General features: G+C 49.0%; 2 protein-coding genes across 6 annotated transcripts; one reads left to right on the forward strand and one right to left on the reverse strand.

The window, feature by feature from the left end:
* Positions 1–29: 29 nt before the first annotated feature.
* Positions 30–4,507, forward strand: rnf113a (ring finger protein 113A). The gene is made up of 10 exons (XM_079747006.1): positions 30–151; positions 331–410; positions 500–595; positions 940–1,047; positions 1,333–1,442; positions 2,159–2,265; positions 2,365–2,454; positions 2,538–2,631; positions 3,679–3,785; positions 4,335–4,507. The coding sequence occupies exons 1-10, from the start codon at positions 43–45 to the stop codon at positions 4,400–4,402; spliced, it is 969 nt and encodes a 322-aa protein (XP_079603132.1). The 5' UTR covers positions 30–42; the 3' UTR covers positions 4,403–4,507.
* An 83-nt stretch (positions 4,508–4,590) lies between these two features.
* On the reverse strand, positions 4,591–16,017 carry strada (STE20 related adaptor alpha). Of its 5 annotated transcripts, none has more exons than XM_079746999.1 (14): positions 15,882–16,017; positions 15,610–15,696; positions 14,877–14,940; positions 14,532–14,589; positions 11,250–11,352; positions 10,977–11,018; positions 10,752–10,873; positions 9,880–9,988; positions 9,300–9,423; positions 8,650–8,821; positions 8,134–8,238; positions 6,718–6,977; positions 5,685–5,727; positions 4,591–5,534 (listed from the first exon to the last, which is right to left on the reverse strand). In XM_079746999.1, the coding sequence occupies exons 7-14, from the start codon at positions 10,851–10,853 to the stop codon at positions 5,379–5,381; spliced, it is 1,071 nt and encodes a 356-aa protein (XP_079603125.1). In that variant the 5' UTR covers positions 10,854–10,873; positions 10,977–11,018; positions 11,250–11,352; positions 14,532–14,589; positions 14,877–14,940; positions 15,610–15,696; positions 15,882–16,017; the 3' UTR covers positions 4,591–5,378. The 5 variants fall into 5 exon arrangements, with proteins under 5 accessions (XP_079603125.1, XP_079603126.1, XP_079603123.1 ...); XM_079747000.1 differs by lacking the exon at positions 10,977–11,018 and adding an exon at positions 13,271–13,299; XM_079746997.1 differs by lacking the exon at positions 10,977–11,018.
* Between the last annotated feature and the right edge of the window lie 51 nt (positions 16,018–16,068).

Raw genomic sequence — 16,068 nt, forward strand, 5'->3', positions numbered from 1 at the left:
GCTGTTTCCCCGCTGCAGTTTGTTTGTGAGCCAGTTTGGAAGATGGCGGATCCAGAGGAGGCTGAAACTAAGCCTACTTGCTCTTTCATCTTTAAAAAGTCTACAAAGAAATTCGCCGGCCGAAAGAGGAAAGCTAGCAACAGCGATAAAGGTGCGTAAAATACGGTGAAACTCGTCCAAGTGGAAGTTACAGTCGATCATCTGCAGGGACACTTGGTCTGTTCTGCAGAGCCTAGCCATGCACAACCATGTATTACACCACTGTTATCATTATGGTAGAATGTGGCTGACCTCAAGGCATTAAAGTGATTCTGTGTGTGTTTATTTCAGATGGCAGCAGCGAGGAGGAACGAAACAACGTTGTGCGAAGAGAAAAGAAAGACGCCAAAGTCAATCCCATGGTCCAGCGAGTAAGCGGCACTGTTTCTAACACGGCTCACTGATGGTCGTTGTTGTGATGTTCTGTTCTTGTGCTGATGATGTCTTCTTCCCCCTGCAGACCAAGAAAGTCGAGAAGGAAGCCGTCTCCTCCAGCGAGGATGAGGAGACGAAGGAGAAAAAGATAACCGTGGCTTACAAGTCCACTCGCTCAGCAGTGAGTTGGAATTTGTTCATACGAACCATTCATAAAGACCTCAGACCTTAAAATCATAGTTGTTGTCTCTATATGTGTCTAGGTGTTGCATCTTTACAGGTCTTCACTGCATGTAATGACTGATCACTTGCTGGCTTTTCTTTGTGCTGTAATAAATGAACTGTAATGTTTAATAATTATTTTAGACTAGGGAACCTAAGGAAAGTCTAGCATCATCCTACATCATACTAAACTTGCAGCAGTAGAACGACTGGATCATCCAAGCAGTCCGCATATGAAGATGGATGCGGCCATGGCTGGAATGCAGACTAATTAAATTAATAAATCTCTCCCGTCTTGACTAGAAACCCGAGGGCCCGGACGACATGGGAGCCACGGCGATCTACGAGCTGGACACGGAGAAAGACAAGGACCACCAGGCCATCTTCGAACGCAGTCAGAAAGTGCAGGAGGTGAGTCTCCAGGGCCACAGAGACGCCAGCACTCATCTCAGTTTTACTTTGTCAAACCACGGCTAAATGCGGGTATCATTTTTCAAAACAACAGAAGCGTCGAGTGTTTTATTGTCTCCGCTAAAGTATTAATAAATAAACAAAAATATAATCCCGTTTGGGCTTTAAAACAACAAAAAATCCAAGTAAAATTTAAAAAAAGTGTGTGGTGTGTTTACTAATTCCGTCAGATGATAAAGCGCTCATCGTTATTTTATCATTAATAAACCGTTGTCCGGCGACCAGGAGCTGACCGGTAAAGAGGACGATAAGATCTACCGCGGCATCAACAACTACACCAAGTACATCAAGCCAAAAGACACCACCATGGGCAACGCCTCCTCCGGCATGGTCAGGTAGGGGGGGGCAGCAGCACCTCTCGTGCGCTATTATAAGAATGTACAGGTACTTAAGTAGGTACTTAATTGTGTAGCATCTACAGTAGCTGCTATCGTTGCTTTACACGGGGAATGGGTTAGCCTAGCGATTGTAATACTTGCACTTGGTTCTATGAACATCTTTACTTTACCGACAGCGATACATTGTTTCACTTCTTATGACAAATGTACTTATTGTAACAAATGCACTTCTTGTAAGTCCCTTTGGATAAAAGCGTCTGCTAAATGCCCTAAATGTAAATGTAAATGTACAACATCACACATGGCCGGTGTCATCACCCTCCGAACCGGGTCGCTGGGGAGAATATTTAAATAGAAAATGCAGTGTTTCTATAATGGGTGATTCAAGGATAGTGAAAATTAAAACTTGCAACAGTTTGAATGATTACAGAGGAAGATTGAATTAAATGAATGGATTTCTGTCAATGTGTAAAGAGACACACCCATTGTGAACGGGGTTGACTGCAGTAGCAACCATGTACAAAGATGGCAAGCCTCGTTTTTCTAAACTATAATTGGTGGATAATATATCATTAAAATGGATTGCAGTTTACAGGACATGCAAACCAAATTCCTCAGAACTTTGTTAGTGTATGTGGTCGTTACACTTCCAACTTGTTGGCGTTTGGTTATAATCCAGATTCTCTCACCCCCCCCCCCCCCCCCCTCCCCAGGAAGGGACCAATCAGAGCTCCAGAGCACCTGAGAGCGACGGTGCGATGGGACTACCAGCCGGACATCTGCAAGGACTACAAAGAGACGGGCTTCTGTGGATTCGGCGGTGAGGAGGGGGGCTTTTTACTTTGAAGTCGACCGTCGCAAATCAAAAACGTATGCATCCCTAAATCTCCTTTTGTGTTGTTTCTCTGCCCGTCGACAGACAGCTGCAAGTTCCTCCACGATCGCTCGGACTACAAACACGGCTGGCAGATCGAGAGAGAGATGGAGGAGGGCCGCTACGGGGCCAACGGTAAGGGCCCCTCGCATGGATCTGACTGAAATAAGTGACTGAGATCAAAGGGACGACTCTTATTGTGGTTTCTGTGAATGTAGACGAGGAGAACTACGAGGTGAGCAGCGACGAAGAGGACCTTCCCTTTAAGTGCTTCATCTGCAGGGGCTCTTTCAAGAACCCCATCATCACCAAGTGAGTCGTGGCTCCTTTAAGAACCCCATCATCACCAAGTGAGTCGTTGCTCCTTTAAGAACCCCATCATCACCAAGTGAGTGGTGGCTCCTTTAAGAACCTCATCATTACCATGTGAGTCGTGGCTCCTTTAAGAACCCCATCATCACCAAGTGAGTCGTGGCTCCTTTAAGAACCCCATCATCACCAAGTGAGTCGTGGCTCCTTTAAGAACCCCATCATCACCAAGTGAGTGGTGGCTCCTTTAAGAACCCCATCATCGCCAAGTGAGCGGTGGCTCCTTTAAGAACCCCATCATCACCAAGTGAGTCGTGGCTCCTTTAAGAACCCCATCATCGCCAAGTGAGCGGTGGCTCCTTTAAGAACCCCATCATCACTTAGTGAGTCGTGGCTCCTTTAAGCTATATGACCCTATGTTACTTACACCTGCGTGGATACGCATTCAAAACAGCTTTAGTCTGCAACGGCTCAGCCCACTAAACCGGCATTCAGCTCAGTTAACTGGAAATGACTTGCAAGTCTTTGAGCCAATGGGCCGCTGTTTCAAAAGTATGCGATTTGGAACACAGACCAACTGTATGTTGACACCAAAAGCTGTAAAAGATGCAAAATCGCCGAATAGCTCAAAACGCAAAGCTGCCAAAAATATTTACAGCTCATATCGCGCTGGCGCGTGTTTACTGGGACCCACGCCGGCGAGAGACATCTACATTCCGATTGGCTGGCGGTCGTTCACAGCCGAAACGCTACTGGCTCATTTGCGTAGAGTTGAGCTGTTTTCAACTCTTATTTACAGCTTTACAGCTTTGAAGCTATCGCTGAAGCATTTTATCGCTCCTATCGCTTTATCGCTCATGTCTAATAGAAAGTGAATGGGCGTTTATCGCTCAAAAAGCTTTACAGCTTTTGGTGTGAACGTACAGTAAGACCGTGTTAAAAGTATGCCATTTGGAACGCAGCCTAAGACTCTTTGCCCGTTCCTGCCCCGCACCTCTGTGTTAAAAGTATGTGATTTGGAACGCAGCCCAAGACTCTCCTGTGTTCCAGGTGCCGGCACTACTTCTGTGAGACCTGCGCGCTGCAGCATTACCGCAAGTCGCAGCGCTGCTACGTGTGCAACACCCAGACCAACGGCGTCTTCAACCCCGCAAAAGGTGAGCCCCAACCCCCCCCCCCCTTACCCCCGTTTTATTATCCATCCGTCCCGGAGGACGTTGCCTAGCGACACGCATGAACACGCCCCTTTTCCTCGGACGGCAAACTTGCTTGCTCGGATGAATTCGGAGGAGGCCGAGCAAGGATTCCGAGACAGAGTTCAAGATGGCTGCGCCCGGTGTGACTTGAAGTATGAACTGTTTTCATTGTGTTTGGGCCGCTTTGGTGGTTTAAATGGCAATTTCAATCACTCGTATTACTGCAATACCTAACTGCGTCCGTACCTCTGCCTATGGCCTATGGCCTACTTATTTTTGGAGCGCCTGGTACTCTGCCAATGCTACCGCGACAACAGCTTCCCGGGTGGCGTCCATGTTTTTCTCCAACTACCGAGCGAAACATAATAAAACGCTTGAAGTGTGGGCGTGACGTCACATCCGAGGTCCGAGTCGGTTCGGACCCCCAGAGTATCGACCCCCCATGGGTCGATACTCTGGGGGAAGGCGCAGAGGACCAGTGATGAACGGCCATGTTCTCGTTGCTTTCAGAGCTGATGGCGAAGATCCAGAAACAGCAGGCCTTACAGGACCAGCCGCCATCTGATGAGGACGCCTAGGCCCTGCTCCCACGTCCCCAACCTGTCCGTCTGTGGCTATCTGTATGTCTGTACCCGTTTGTCCTCTGTTGACTGTTTTTGAATAAAATAATATTTTTTCCATTAGCAACCGCCTTGTTTACTGAACCGAAGGACTGAATGGAACCGTTTTCAGTTTGTTTTTTTCTACATTTTAATGAACAGGTGAACTTTTCCGGTGTGACATTTAGCAAAAAACATTCTTTTGACTTTTTTTCTTCTTCTGCTGCTGCTGCTGAAGTGTACATGCAAACCAGAAAAACAAAAAACGAGCACCATAGTGACATTCACGTTTGACGTATTGCGACACGGCATTCATGAAACGCAGCCCGTCCCTCATCGTACACCCTCATTCCTCCTGAGCAGGCTGCTAGAGGGACGGGCTGCGTTGTAACAGACGGGTTCCCCGAAGGGGGGAGAGGAAAATACTGGAGAACGAACCGGAGCTCCGCTGTAAACGAGTAGTGAGCCTTGACAAGGCCGACGCTAAAACCAGGAGTGTCTCGCCCCACCGCCCACACACACACACACACACACACACCCCCCGCAGAGTCTATAAGTGCAGAAAGCGATTAGCCAATAAGAGGTAGCATACGCATCCTGACCAGTCGGCAGCCTCGTCTGACGACTCTGTTCTTCGTGAGCATCTCCAACCTAAGACTCACCAGCCGCCGCTTAACACTTAAAGCAATCCACTACCAAACAAGGAGCGCTCGGTTAGGAGCGGGCGCTACATGGACCCCGACGGTGTCGCTCCGCACACCAACCGTAGAGCAGAAATACGTCGGAGACCCCCCATGTGGCGGAGGTCTTCACTGGTCAGTTCACTGTGGAATTATGTACATCAGAAAAACTAGTTTCGACCCGAGGACTGGCTGGAAGGGAGGCTGGTCCAGGACCAGCGCCTCCGCTCCGCGGGCCGCCGTCCGTGCGTCTGCGTCGGTCCCGTCGGCGCTGGTCAGAAGTCCCAGTCGTCCACCTCCAGGTGGCTGAGGCCCGACTCCAGGCTGGACAGCCCCGCCGAGGGGTCCTGGGCCTGGGGGCCGTCGAAGGAGGTGATGGGGGTCAGGGGCCGGAATAGTTCGGGCAGCGCCTCCGACGGACGCCTCTTGATCTGGGGCAAAGTTTGAAAATAGAATTTAAAAAAAGACTTCCAATCTTTGCGTGATTTCAGTTGAGGAGTGCGGGGGTGCCAGAAGCTGTTGACAGTTAGGATAGCGGTAGCTGACGGTAGCATGTTGTGTCATACAGGTGCTCTACACACCTGTTTGAAGAACGGATGGCCGATGAGCGTGGTGGCAGACGGTCTGAAAGAGAAAGGGGTTCGTTTTATCTAACCAGTCATTTGTGCAATCTGAGAAGAGAAAATAACAAAAACAGGAAGTACACCAATCAGCAAGGCTCCCATTATCGTAAACCTTGGGAGAGAAAATGTAATCCTAGATTTCCTGCATTACTGTCGCCAACTAGTGGCTAGAAACAGCATCAGCTTGATGTGCCTGGAGCCATGCACCTCATCCCCACAGACTCACTGTGTTCCTCCAGCCTACACCTCCTCCCAGCCCTCTCCTCCTCCTCCCATCTCCTCCACCCCTCCCCAGATTCTCCTCCTCCTCCTCCTCCCATCTCCTCCACCCCTCCCCAGATTCTCCTCCTCCTCCTCCCATCTCCTCCACCCCTTCCCAGAGTCTCCTTCTCCTCTCTCCTCCCCCCCTCCCCCGTCCCTCTCCCCGGGGGCTGCCCTCACCTCTCCTCCCCCCGGGGGCTGCCCTCACCTCTCCTCCCCCCCTCCCCTCTCCTCCCCCCGGGGGCTGCCCTCACCTCTCCTCCCCCCCTCCCCCGTCCCTCTCCCCGGGGGCTGCCCTCACCTCTCCTCCCCCCCTCCCCTCCCCTCTCCCCGGGGGCTGCCCTCCTCTCTCCTCCCCCCTCCCCTCCCCTCCCCTCTCCCCGGGGGCTGCCCTCACCTCTCCTCCCCCCCTCTCCCCGGGGGCTGCCCTCCTCTCTCCTCCCCCCCTCCCCTCCCCTCTCCCCGGGGGCGGCCCTCACCTCTCCTCCCCCCCTCCCCTCTCCCCGGGGGCTGCCCTCCTCTCTCCTCCCCCCCTCCCCTCCCCTCTCCCCGGGGGCGGCCCTCACCTCTCCTCCCCCCCTCCCCTCTCCCCGGGGGCTGCCCTCCTCTCTCCTCCCCCTCTCCTCCCCCCCTCTCCCCGGGGGGCGGCCCTCACCTCTCCTCCCCCCCTCTCCCCGGGGGGCGGCCCTCACCTCTCCTCCCCCCCCTCTCCCCGGGGGGCTGCCCTCACCTCTTCTCGGGCTCCCTCTGCAGGCAGAGCTCCACGAAGGCGTGGAACTGCGGCGACAGGGTGCGGCTGTAGGGGTGCCCCCCCGCCGAGGAGGCCGTCGAGGGGTCCCCGTTGGAGTGGCGGGCCCCGCAGGCCCCGGGGCCCTCGCAGATCCCCGAGTCGGCCCCGGAGCGCGAGGGCTTCATGGAGAGCTCCTCCGGGGGGATGGTGGTGGTGTCCAGCAGGCAGGGCACCGTGCCGTTCAGCTTCTCCAGCAGCATCTGGGGGGGGGGGGGAGGAGGAGAAAGGAGGGGGAGGGGTGAGGAGGGGAGAGGAGGGGGGGAGGAGGAGGAAGGAGGGGGGGAGGTACGATTAGGTGTGGGGTAAGGTGTGGTTGAGTCGGGTTGAGTGGGGTTAGGTGGTGATAGGTGTGGTTAGGTGGGGTTAGGTGGGGTCAGGTGGGTTTAGGTGTAGGTTAGAGGAGGTAAATTGTAGTCAGTTGGGGTCAGGTGTGGTTTAGAGGTGGTTAGGTGGGGTTAGTTATAGTCAGGTGGGTTAGGGGTAGGTTAGAGGTGGTTAGATGTGGTATATTGTAGTACGGTGGGGTAAGGTGTGGGTTAGGTGTGGTAAGTTGTAGTCAGGTGAGGTTAGGTGTGGTAAGTTATAGTCAGGTGGGGTTAGGTGTGGTAAGTTGTAGTCAGGTGAGGTAAGGTGTGGTAAGTTATAGTCAGGTGAGGTTAGGTGTGGTAAGTTATAGTCAGGTGAGGTTAGGTGGGGTTAGTTATAGTCAGGTGGGTTAGGGGTAGGTTAGAGGTGGTTAGATGTGGTATATTGTAGTACGGTGGGGTAAGGTGTGGGTTAGGTGTGGTAAGTTGTAGTCAGGTGGGTTAGGTGTGGTAAGTTTTAGTCAGGTGGGTTAGGTGTGGTAAATTATAGTCAGGTGGATTAGGTGTGGTAAATTATAGTCAGGTGAGGTTAGGTGTGGTAAGTTGTAGTCCGTTAGGGATAGGTGGTGCCAGTCCACCCCATGACCCTCCCTTCTCTCCCGGCCTCCCTCTGCACATTAATCTACACCCTAGTGATTATTTACAGCACACAACGCCGCTGTTGTACAGAGTAAGCCCTTTTGAGGTCAAAAACACCTTTTCTGGGCAATGCACGAAATGTACATAACCCAGCCAACCCATAATCACTGTCGAGAAGCATGTGAGGAAATAATGCCAAGCTGCATAAGTTACGCATGAGGCCAACGTTAAAGTAAACAAAGTACATTATAAAAGGTATAGCTTCAAATAAAGGCAACATGCTGCATGTTGAACTCAGAGGAAACGGGTCAATTCCGTGACCACATGAGATCTGAGGGGTTCAACAGTGCACCTGCTACAGCAATGAACTGTGACCTCTACAGCCACAGACAATCAAGAAGCCTCTTCTCACCTGCGTGGCGGGCATGTCTTTGAAGGGCACGTGTCCGTTGGCCAGCTCACAGGCCGTGATGCCCAGGCTGTAGATGTCCGAGCGAAAGTCGTAGCCCTGCAGGTTCTACAGAGGAAGAGCAACAACACAAACGCTCACACGCGACCGGCCACCTTCTCACACTCCTCCTCAATCCAAGCTTTTATCTTATTCCCTACTTTTTTCCCTCAGTGTTTTTCCTGTATGTATGTATGCCGATTTTATGAAACCCATTGCCCTCCTGACTCCCTTTATGAGCAAGGAAGAAATTTGGAGACGTATGGCAGAGTGGGGGATCCCCCCGTCTCCAGATTTCTTCCTTGCTCATAAAGGGAGTTTTTTCTTCCCCTCTAGGGGGGCTAGGGTCAAGGGGTGGTCATAAACACACGGCCTGTTAAGCCCTTTGAGACTGTACCTGTGATTAAGGCCTATAGTAATACAATTTTATAAAAATTGAATTGAATACTTTGTCAAAAACAAAGCGGGGGAAACCAGTACCTGCTGCAGCACCTCGGGGCTGAGCCAGGGCAGGACCTTGACGCTGTAGGGGGGGAAGTCGTGGACCACCTTGGCCCTCTGGCCGTGGCGGATCAGGCTGAAGATGCTCCTCAGGCCCGACATGCACACCTGGCCGTCGGCCGCGATCAGCACGTGGCTCGCCTTCACACTCCTGGAAGTGCACGTGCAGGCGCACACACAGACACACACACACACACAGATAGAGACACACACAGACAGAGACACACACACACACACACAGACAGAGACAGAGAAAGAGGCACACACAGAAAGACAGAGACAAACAAACACACACACAAAGACAGACACACACAAAAGACAGACACACACAGAGATACACAGAGACAGAGACACACACAGACAGAAAGAGACACACACGCACAAAGACAGACAGAGAAACACACACACACGCACACAGACACACAAAGACAGACACATACAAAGACAGACACACACAGAGACACACACAGACAGAGAAAGAGTCACACACACACAAACACACACACACACAAAGAAAGACAAACACACACACACACACACACACACACACAGGCTTAGATCCCCTTCCTCTTCTCAGCTCCCTCAGGAGGGGCAGCACCCACCGGCGCCCCCTACAGGCCGTTCCTCACCGGTGCACGTAGCCCATGTGGTGGATGTACTCCAGCGCCTTGAGCATGCCCAGCAGGATGTAGGCGATGGCCAGCTCGCTCATGCCGTCCATGAAGTGGGAGCTGATCAGGTCTCGGGCAGAGCCTGGGACGCGAGGGAACAGAACAACAACGGTGTGTTGGAGAATAGTTTGAAATCGCAGAGCCATTGAGAGTCATGCAGAATTTGTTTCAGTTGGTTGGTTTAAAGTTTCTTTAGAGTGCTCCAAGGAAAAATGTTTTCTAATCTCTTTAAAAATATATATAATAAATATACTAAAGATGTTATTGTCCTTCTTATCATAATGCCCTTTCAAATGTATCAGTTACAGCTGCTGCAGCTGCCCAACTTAAACCTGCCCATTATAAAGAGGTTGTAGGACAAACAGATCGCTTAAAACATAAATATGAGTCCATCAGTATCACAACATCCGTTCTGTTCAACAGCGTCCACGTGTCTGCCCTGCTGACCTCAACGATTCAAATTTAACTCATGGTTTCACCGACCCGACCTGATTGGTCCGACTGACTCAATTCAACTCGACGTTAGTCTCTTCCTTACCATAGGCCATGAAGGGGTTGATAATCCACAGCTCATTTTGTGCTATGAAGATGCTCCTGTAGGGAAGAATACTGGGGTGGTGGAACAGCTTGGACACCAGCAGCTCCCCCTGACAGGAAGAGGAAGAGGAAGAGGAAGAGGAAGAGGACACAACAGGAAGAGGACACAGCAGGAAGAGGACACAACAGGAAGAGGACACAACAAGAAGACGAAGAGGAAGACGACATAACAGGAAGAGGAAAAGGAAGAGGACATAACAGGAAGAGGAAGAGTGACACAACAGGAAGAGGAAGACGACATAACAGGAAGAGGACACAACAGGAAGAGGAAGACGACATAACAGGAAGAGGACACAACAGGAAAAGGAAGAGGAAGACGACATAACAGGAAGAGGAAGAGGCAGAAGACACAGCAGGAAGAGGAAGAGGACACAACAGGAAGAGGAAGAGGACACAACAGGAAGAGGAAGAGGCAGAAGACACAGCAGGAAGAGGAAGAGGACACAGCGGTATTATAGCTCATCTTTGCATCACGACACTAAAGGGGGGGGGAACAGACAGGATGATGTGTGACAGTAGTAGACACACTGCTGTGTGTTAAGTGACTCGGAGGAGAGGAGTACATGGGTTGGATGAGGGTGTTTTGTAATGTAGGAGGAGTCTATGAGGAGGAGAGGGAGGGGCATAAGGGAGGGGGAGGGGCATGAGGGTGGGGTGGAGTCTCCTAGTGCCTGGTCCTCATCCAAATGTACACTAAGAGAGTCAATGGACGTGTGCACGTGAGGGATGAAGCAGATAAGACCACGACGCATAGAGCAGTGTGAGGCAGTGAGACGGGTGGAGCAGTGAGACGGGTGGACCAGTGGGACAGACCTGCAGGAAGGCCACCATCTCATTGGTGCAGGACTCCAGGGCGATGCGGCGGATGGCCACGTGTTCCCCGGTGGGCTTGTAGCGGGCCAGGTTCACGGTCATCAGGTCCTCAAGGCCCTGACCTGAGACACACACACACACACGGTTATATATATATTACTAATACTATAACTTTCACCTCTCCATTCCATTTCAACCGTTGTGTGTTAAAGTGATAAGGCGTACCTTCTAGCTGCTATTCTAAACTCATTGGGTGTCCGTTGGCGCCTGTGTGCATTGCAAAGCATGCATTTAAAAATAAAACACACTGAAACGTTTGCGATCAAACACAGTCTTCACACAAGCGGCATTGATAAATCACATTGAAATGTAAAATCTGACATGGATTCTATCTGTAATGTTTGGGGGCGGCGTCTCCCTCCTCCCTCCCTCCTCCCTCCCTCCCTCCCTCCTCCTCCCCCCCTCCTCCTCCTCCCCCCCCCCCCCTCCCCTCCTCACCGATGACGGTCAGCAGCTCGTAGGCGGAGCTGTCGGGCTGGAAGCTGGCCATGGTGTCCCAGCGGGCGAGCGAGGTCAGACTGCCTCTGCTGTCCTCATGGGCCTGTGGGTCGGGGCGAGAGAGGGGTCAGAGCCGTCGTCCGGGGCCGGGCCTCGAGCCCAACGTGGGCTCAGGCTCAATAAGGCATTGGATCGGGACCAAAGCACGGGACAGACGCTTCTGTGCAGACTGCTGGAAGGCAGGGCTGGGCAATATATAGCGACAATGGTGGTGGTGGGGTCATGGTGGGATGGTGGGAGGTAGTAATGGCTGGGAGGTAGTAATGACGATAGACGGCCCGTTCACCACTGGGAGAAGCGGTTGTTTCTGTGGATAGGAAGCCGACACTCGCATTGAACAGGAAGGGGTGCACAACATTGGTACACGAGATAATCTGCCAGGCTTCATATCAATAGAAACAAGTTAATAACATCTGGTGTCTTTTCACTGTGAAGACATTGACTGTATATATTGCCCAGCAGCACTTCATGGAGCAAGACAAATATAAGTTGGATCCTATGTTCCCTGGAAACACTCAGTCGATGTTATGTCCAATATCACATGCAGGTTTAATGGTCGTTCGACAACATGGAAACGTTGGTGGTGTGTGTGTGTGTGTGTGTTTCAGTGTGAGACACAGTGCACTTTCCAAAGACACAACAACACAGTGTTAAAAGTGTTAACGCAAAACTGTAGTGGAACATCAAATCACGAATGGTGAACTACATCACATAAGAACTAAAGAGAATAAATGCTGTTACAAACAGTATGCCATCTTTGCGGAGATGAATGTGACCTATGATGCTAATAGGCTAGTTCAGCGCTCTGGGGATCTTAAGAGTGTTTCAAGCGCGGTATTTGCCTTTTTTATACTGTCCAGTGTCCTCTGGTTTTTTTTTTTTTTACTGTGGAAACTTTCTCAATACAATTCAGCAGCAGCCCTGACATCCACTATATCCCTTTTAATGGACTGTATATTCTAACTATACTGTGGATAATATACACGTATTCACATGGGTAAAGTGCATCAGCAGTCAGTGGAACATCTCCTTATTTGCCTCGACATTGTTCTATTCCTGCAGCTCCGGTGTCGGAGAACGGTGCCATGGAAATCAGAAGGGGGCATGCTGCCATTGGCTGGAGCACAGTGAAAGATGAGCCATAATAGACCTCCGAAAACAACGTTACTATACCAGAATCATTCATAAAATAAAAAAAACATGTCAGGATTTCTCCCTATGGCAACAGTTAGAAGATAGTTGATTTCAACACCATCACGCCTTCAAGAGAACTCTTGTTTTTACTACACTGTGTGAATTGTCAAATAAAAAAAACTTAAAGCAACATTTGGGGTAGGAGTTGAACCCTGTTGTCTCGAGGTAGACCCAGTGTCCACGAGGGGGAATGAAAGCCCTGGTACTTATGTCAAACGTGGGTGGACCATTACGTCATTGGGCCGGGATTTGGTTTCTCCATCATTCCGATTTGAAAAGCAAATTTTTCTGCCGAAACGTAGTTCATGTTGTTGATCGCATGAGCAACATTTGGTTTTCCTTACACTGTGATCAATTTAATTAAGCCACATTCTGACCAGAATGGTCAAAGCCCTGCTAAGAAAAACAAACAATAACAATTCAAAACGATAACACAAATAATTCGGGCTAATCAGTCTTATTGTTCATCCCCTATGACACCCATCGTCACTGGCCCCTTCCACCCCATTCAACCATCTCTGCATCTGGCCAATCAGAAGTCTCCCTAAATGAAGAGGCGGGACTTCCACCTGGGGATTTCGCCTTAAGTCAGAAGCTCATGCATGAAGGTGCCACAGCATTGAGAATGGTGAGTTGTACCACATACACAAAACACACACGAATGCGTACATTAGTACATACACACGATAACGCTGCATGGTGGGCACACATTCACACATGCACGTGGAGGAGGGGGGAGGGAGCCGTGGCCTCAGGGCCACACTTACTTTCCTGAGGGAGAATCCCTGAGCTTGCTCTGGGATAGAAAAGCCCACATCAATGACATCAGAACACCCAACAAATAAAACAAACAAGAATAGCTTTGGTTTAGCATCTGTGAGTGTCTACGGGAGGTCGACTACGGCTTCAGGATTAGCCTGCACCGTGTGCTTTAATAAAATGATGTTTTAGAGTGTAAGCAGACAATAACAAGAGTTTGCCAACACTGTGAAATTAAAGTAGATGCTTATTTGCGTGTTAGGGCTTACAACTTTATCCTTGCAGCCCAAAAAAATTTGCGGCTATGAAAATTGTTCAATCCGTGGGCCCAAGTAATGTGAATGATTACTTTGTTAAATCCCTCGATTCATGTCGATTCCTGATTCAGTATGATGTCATGAATCGGACAAAGCGAAGCGGGGACATGAATTAGACCTGCGTCGCAGCATGCAGCCGTGAGCATACAGAACAGCAGGGAATGGAAATGAGGCAAAGCTTGCACAAAGAATAGGCCAGCCGATGACATTTTCTATATGCCTAACCTTGACAATAGATTAGGTTACAATATTAATTTCCCCATCATCATTTTGTTGTAAAAATACCATGCGTTTAATTTTTTATCAAATAATCGACTTTATATACTACGATAAGCTTATACAAACATTAGGATATACATATCATATTCATTATTCCAACTAGCATTTGACCTCCTAGAACACTTTCTTGTATATTTATTCATATTTATTACATTTCCCTTGGCACTAAATATAGTTCTAGGGAGGGTGCCGTATCAAATATTATGTATTCATTATTGTTTTTCATTACTATTATTACTTTGTATAAAACTAAATGCTCTAACAAAATACCTAAATGTGCAAAGCCAATGCATACAGTAGGTCAATAGGACTCCATCACATGCCATCAATAAACTACAACTTCTATAGGAAGAATATGAGCAACAGCCAAAAAAGGAGGAACAAAAAGCAGCCACACATTTGAGCCCTAATTTCTTCCCCATAATGGCAATACGGTTAACTGCCACTGCTAAGACATGTGGGTTGAATGGAAAGAAAACCGCTCGAGCCAAAATGCTTGCAATAGCTGTTGCATTAAAGAGCAAAGAAAAGAGCCATACTTTTAGGTCATTTTTGTTGTCAGGTAAGAGGCACACTCTTAAGTAAATGTGTGTTATATCTATGTGCAATTTGGTGGTTATAATACAACTTAATGTGGCAGTAGATTGTAACCTGGCTTGCATTGAAACCTCACCTCCAAATAACTCCAAATCCCTCAGGCTCTCCACACTCAACTTTTCTGTTACCCAACGCTGACAGACAGAAGGTGAAAAACACACATGGAAAAAGAGAGAAAATACAGAGTACAATGAGGGAAGGCCGCACATAACGCTAACCACATTTGAAACCTTGAACCAAAGACCACCCAGCTTGAAGATGTTTACCCCACATTAAGAAAATTAACAAGGTAACATCCAATGTAAAAAACCTGGTAAGGACACCAGTTGGTTTGGGCGTGATGGTGAGAAATGCTCTACTGAAGCATGAGAGAGAAGGAAATAATTTCTCTGTTGGCAAGCAAAATTCCAGATCAACTTACAAGAAAAGACATGGATCCGGTTGACTGTGAAACCTATAGTTTCAAAAACTCATCCGGAGAATATCTGCAGAGAAAAGTATAACCACCGTGAAACAGAACAGTAGAATTCACTCTGCCTGACTTGCACCCTTTAAACGGGCAAAATAAAGAGTGCTTGAGGTGAGATAGCTGACACAGAAATGCATTGTTTCTGAGTTAGGGTTAGGAAATGACGAATTCAGAGGTCCACTATAAATGCCCTCTCGACAGCTCTCCTAATATCACTAGTGTTATGACGAAATCAAATGCCATTTCAGAGGGCTTGTACGTTCTGACGTCACAGCTCAATGGCTGCTGCCATTTTGAAAGCACAGGAACATTTACATGTTAGTTATTGTGTTGATGTTTTTTTGGTCGCTGTTTAGATATCAATCTCAAAATGAGTTGTAATTATGTAATTATGGTAATGCATTGTTGTGCTCGAAACTGCCACACAGTTTATCATGCAAGATCCGGCAAAACTATCTCTTTATCACCTAGGTGAAGGTATATTCAGTTGATTTAAGATCTGACAGTACACAACTCTCTCGAGTCCTCTCAAAATGGCGGAGTAGCACCACCACCAAAACATCCCATGATGCATTCCGATGTACAAGCCCTATATATTCACATTATTCCTGTTAATTAACGGCTTACACTTCAATGGGTGCAAATAATACGTTATATATAGTTGTATCGCAATATAGTTACGCACCTAACGATGCGATACGTGTCTGTTGCCCTCTTCTCGATGCTGTGGTCCACATCTGATGATTGGTCCGAGAACCTACCCACACTGTCCCTAGAAATACAGGGCAGAAACAGTTTGAATTATTTTGATTATTAACTCCAAAGCTCGGGTTTAAAGATACTGTAAATCGACTCGCCGTGTTGTTTAAAGTGCGGCTACGGCCAAACGTTAGCTAGCTCATGTAAAGGTAATTATCGTCTACAAAAACGGGATTTTCTGATCCACCGACTACATACCCGGGGTCTACTATTCGCATTAATATCCGTTCAGGCTCTTCAATGTAAATTATAAGTGTATAATAAAGCGTATTTGTGGATGATAAAGCACTAGGGGGCCATCGCTCCTGGACGTGTTGACAGTCCGCGACGCGTTGGCTCTGATTGGCTCCGCGTCCCGCGTTGCCAGATTGGGTCAGATTTCCAG

The sequence above is a fragment of the Pollachius pollachius genome, assembly GCF_949987615.1.
Source record: "Pollachius pollachius genome assembly, chromosome: 11".
Taxonomy (NCBI): domain Eukaryota; kingdom Metazoa; phylum Chordata; class Actinopteri; order Gadiformes; family Gadidae; genus Pollachius; species Pollachius pollachius.